Raw genomic sequence first — 1,681 nt, 5'->3', positions numbered from 1 at the left:
GCCCCTCCTCCGGGCCCCCGCTGACCCTCCGCTGCTACCGCCCTCCGGCCCCCCGCCGCTGCCGCCCGTCCTGCCAGGAGCCACCCCTCCTCCGGGCCCCCACCGACCAAAGCGCATCTCCCTCCACCGCTTCCGCCCTCCGGCCCCCCGCCGACCCTGCGCCCCTGCCCCAGACTGGCATTGCGTGGCCCTGTCTCCCTCCGCCACCCCTGCCCAATGTGAGTGCTTTTGTTTCCCTATTGATATGTACACTGTGATGCATGTGTTGAATGGCTTGGGAATGTTTTAGAGGATAGAAATTGATGATTTCTAAGTTGTTTTAGATGGTTGAAATTGATTGGAATGCTGTGAACACTCGGCAACTTTGCAAATTGTTTGCTGAACAAGTTCGTAGAGGGAATCGTCCCAACACGTATTTGAATTCAGTTGGGTATGCTGAAGTTGAGAAAGGGATGAAAGATAGACTCGTTATTGAGGTGAGCAAGCTGCAAATAAAAAACAAATGGGACAAGCTGAAAGAAGATTTCAGGGCATGGAAAAAATTGTTGTTGAGGCAAACAAGAACAGGTTGGTGTCCTATAAAGGGCACCATCGTTATGGACGATGAATGGTGGAAGAAAGCTAGAGCGGTAAGTGTTGAGCTGTTGCTTACATGTTGCATCTTTGTGCACATTTCAGGTTGTATTTATGTGGTTTTTGCATCTTTCAGGACATTCCAGGTTGTGGAAAATTCAGGAAACAAGAACTCCAAAATGAGGAGGAACTCCAAGTGTGTTTTGGTAGCATCATTAGTATTGGTACAGATCATTGGTCTCCGCATATGGTGAGTGCTGAGGAAGGACAAAATGGCACCAATGAAGAAGACACAGCAGAGGATGCAGCTGATATTGGGCAAAATAGCACCAATGAAGGTGACACACAAGAGGATGCATCTGCTGTCAATGAAAATGGCAAAAGAGCACCAAGGTTTATCCAAGAAAAAGGCAAGAAGCCGAAAACAAGGACTGCACTACTCATTCAAGAGGCAGTGACATCCATGGCTACTTCAGCTAGCTCTTATGCTTCCAAGAAAGAAGGAAAATATTCTATTGATGAAGTGATAGGACACGTTCTTGCTTGTGGTGCCGATTATGAGACCAATGAATATTTCATTGCATCTGAATTATTTATGAAAAAGGAACAGAGAGAAATGTTCATGACGTTTCCTTCTAATGAGCTTAGGTTCAGCTGGCTTATTAGGAAGTATATGGGCAAGTATGGAAAGTAGTGATTGTGGGGCTCCTATGTTTTTTCCCCATTTCATGGTATGACTTGTGTCATGTGTTTTTTCCAGATTGTGGGGCTCCTATGTTTTTTTTTCAGATTGTTAAACATGTTTCATGTTTTTTTTCAGATTGTTAAACATGTATCATGTATCATGTATCATGTTCTTTTTCCAGTTGTTGCCTATGTGTTCCCTTATCCATTAATTCCAGATTTCTTATATTTTCAGATGTCAGAAAGTGAGAGTGATAGTTCTAGTGATGATGGTGACCAGTTTTTTGACATAATCACCAAAGGTGCTAAACTTGCTGAGATCTATTGTGATTTGTATTTGCACAAGGCTCCACCAAGAGTATCAATTCAAACTGGAATTGGATGGTTACAAGAGACCATGAATACACCAGGAGAGTGTCACAAA

General features: G+C 44.1%; 1 protein-coding gene across 1 annotated transcript; it reads left to right on the top strand.

Annotated features, from left to right (window-relative positions):
- Positions 1 to 323: 323 nt before the first annotated feature.
- On the top strand, positions 324 to 1,267 carry LOC112888813 (L10-interacting MYB domain-containing protein-like). The gene is made up of 3 exons (XM_025955152.1): positions 324 to 544; positions 626 to 635; positions 710 to 1,267. Exons 1-3 carry the CDS (start codon positions 324 to 326, stop codon positions 1,265 to 1,267), a joined length of 789 nt encoding a protein of 262 aa, XP_025810937.1.
- Positions 1,268 to 1,681: the final 414 nt, after the last annotated feature.

This window comes from Panicum hallii, chromosome 4 (assembly GCF_002211085.1).
Source record: "Panicum hallii strain FIL2 chromosome 4, PHallii_v3.1, whole genome shotgun sequence".
In the NCBI taxonomy this organism is placed as follows: Eukaryota; Viridiplantae; Streptophyta; class Magnoliopsida; order Poales; family Poaceae; genus Panicum; species Panicum hallii.
This window is presented reverse-complemented; position numbering and strand designations above follow the sequence as displayed.

Coding starts and splice junctions, on each gene's coding strand:
- LOC112888813 (XM_025955152.1), top strand. CDS start 324: ATGGTTGAAATTGATTGGAATGCTGTGAACACTCGGCAACTTTGCAAA.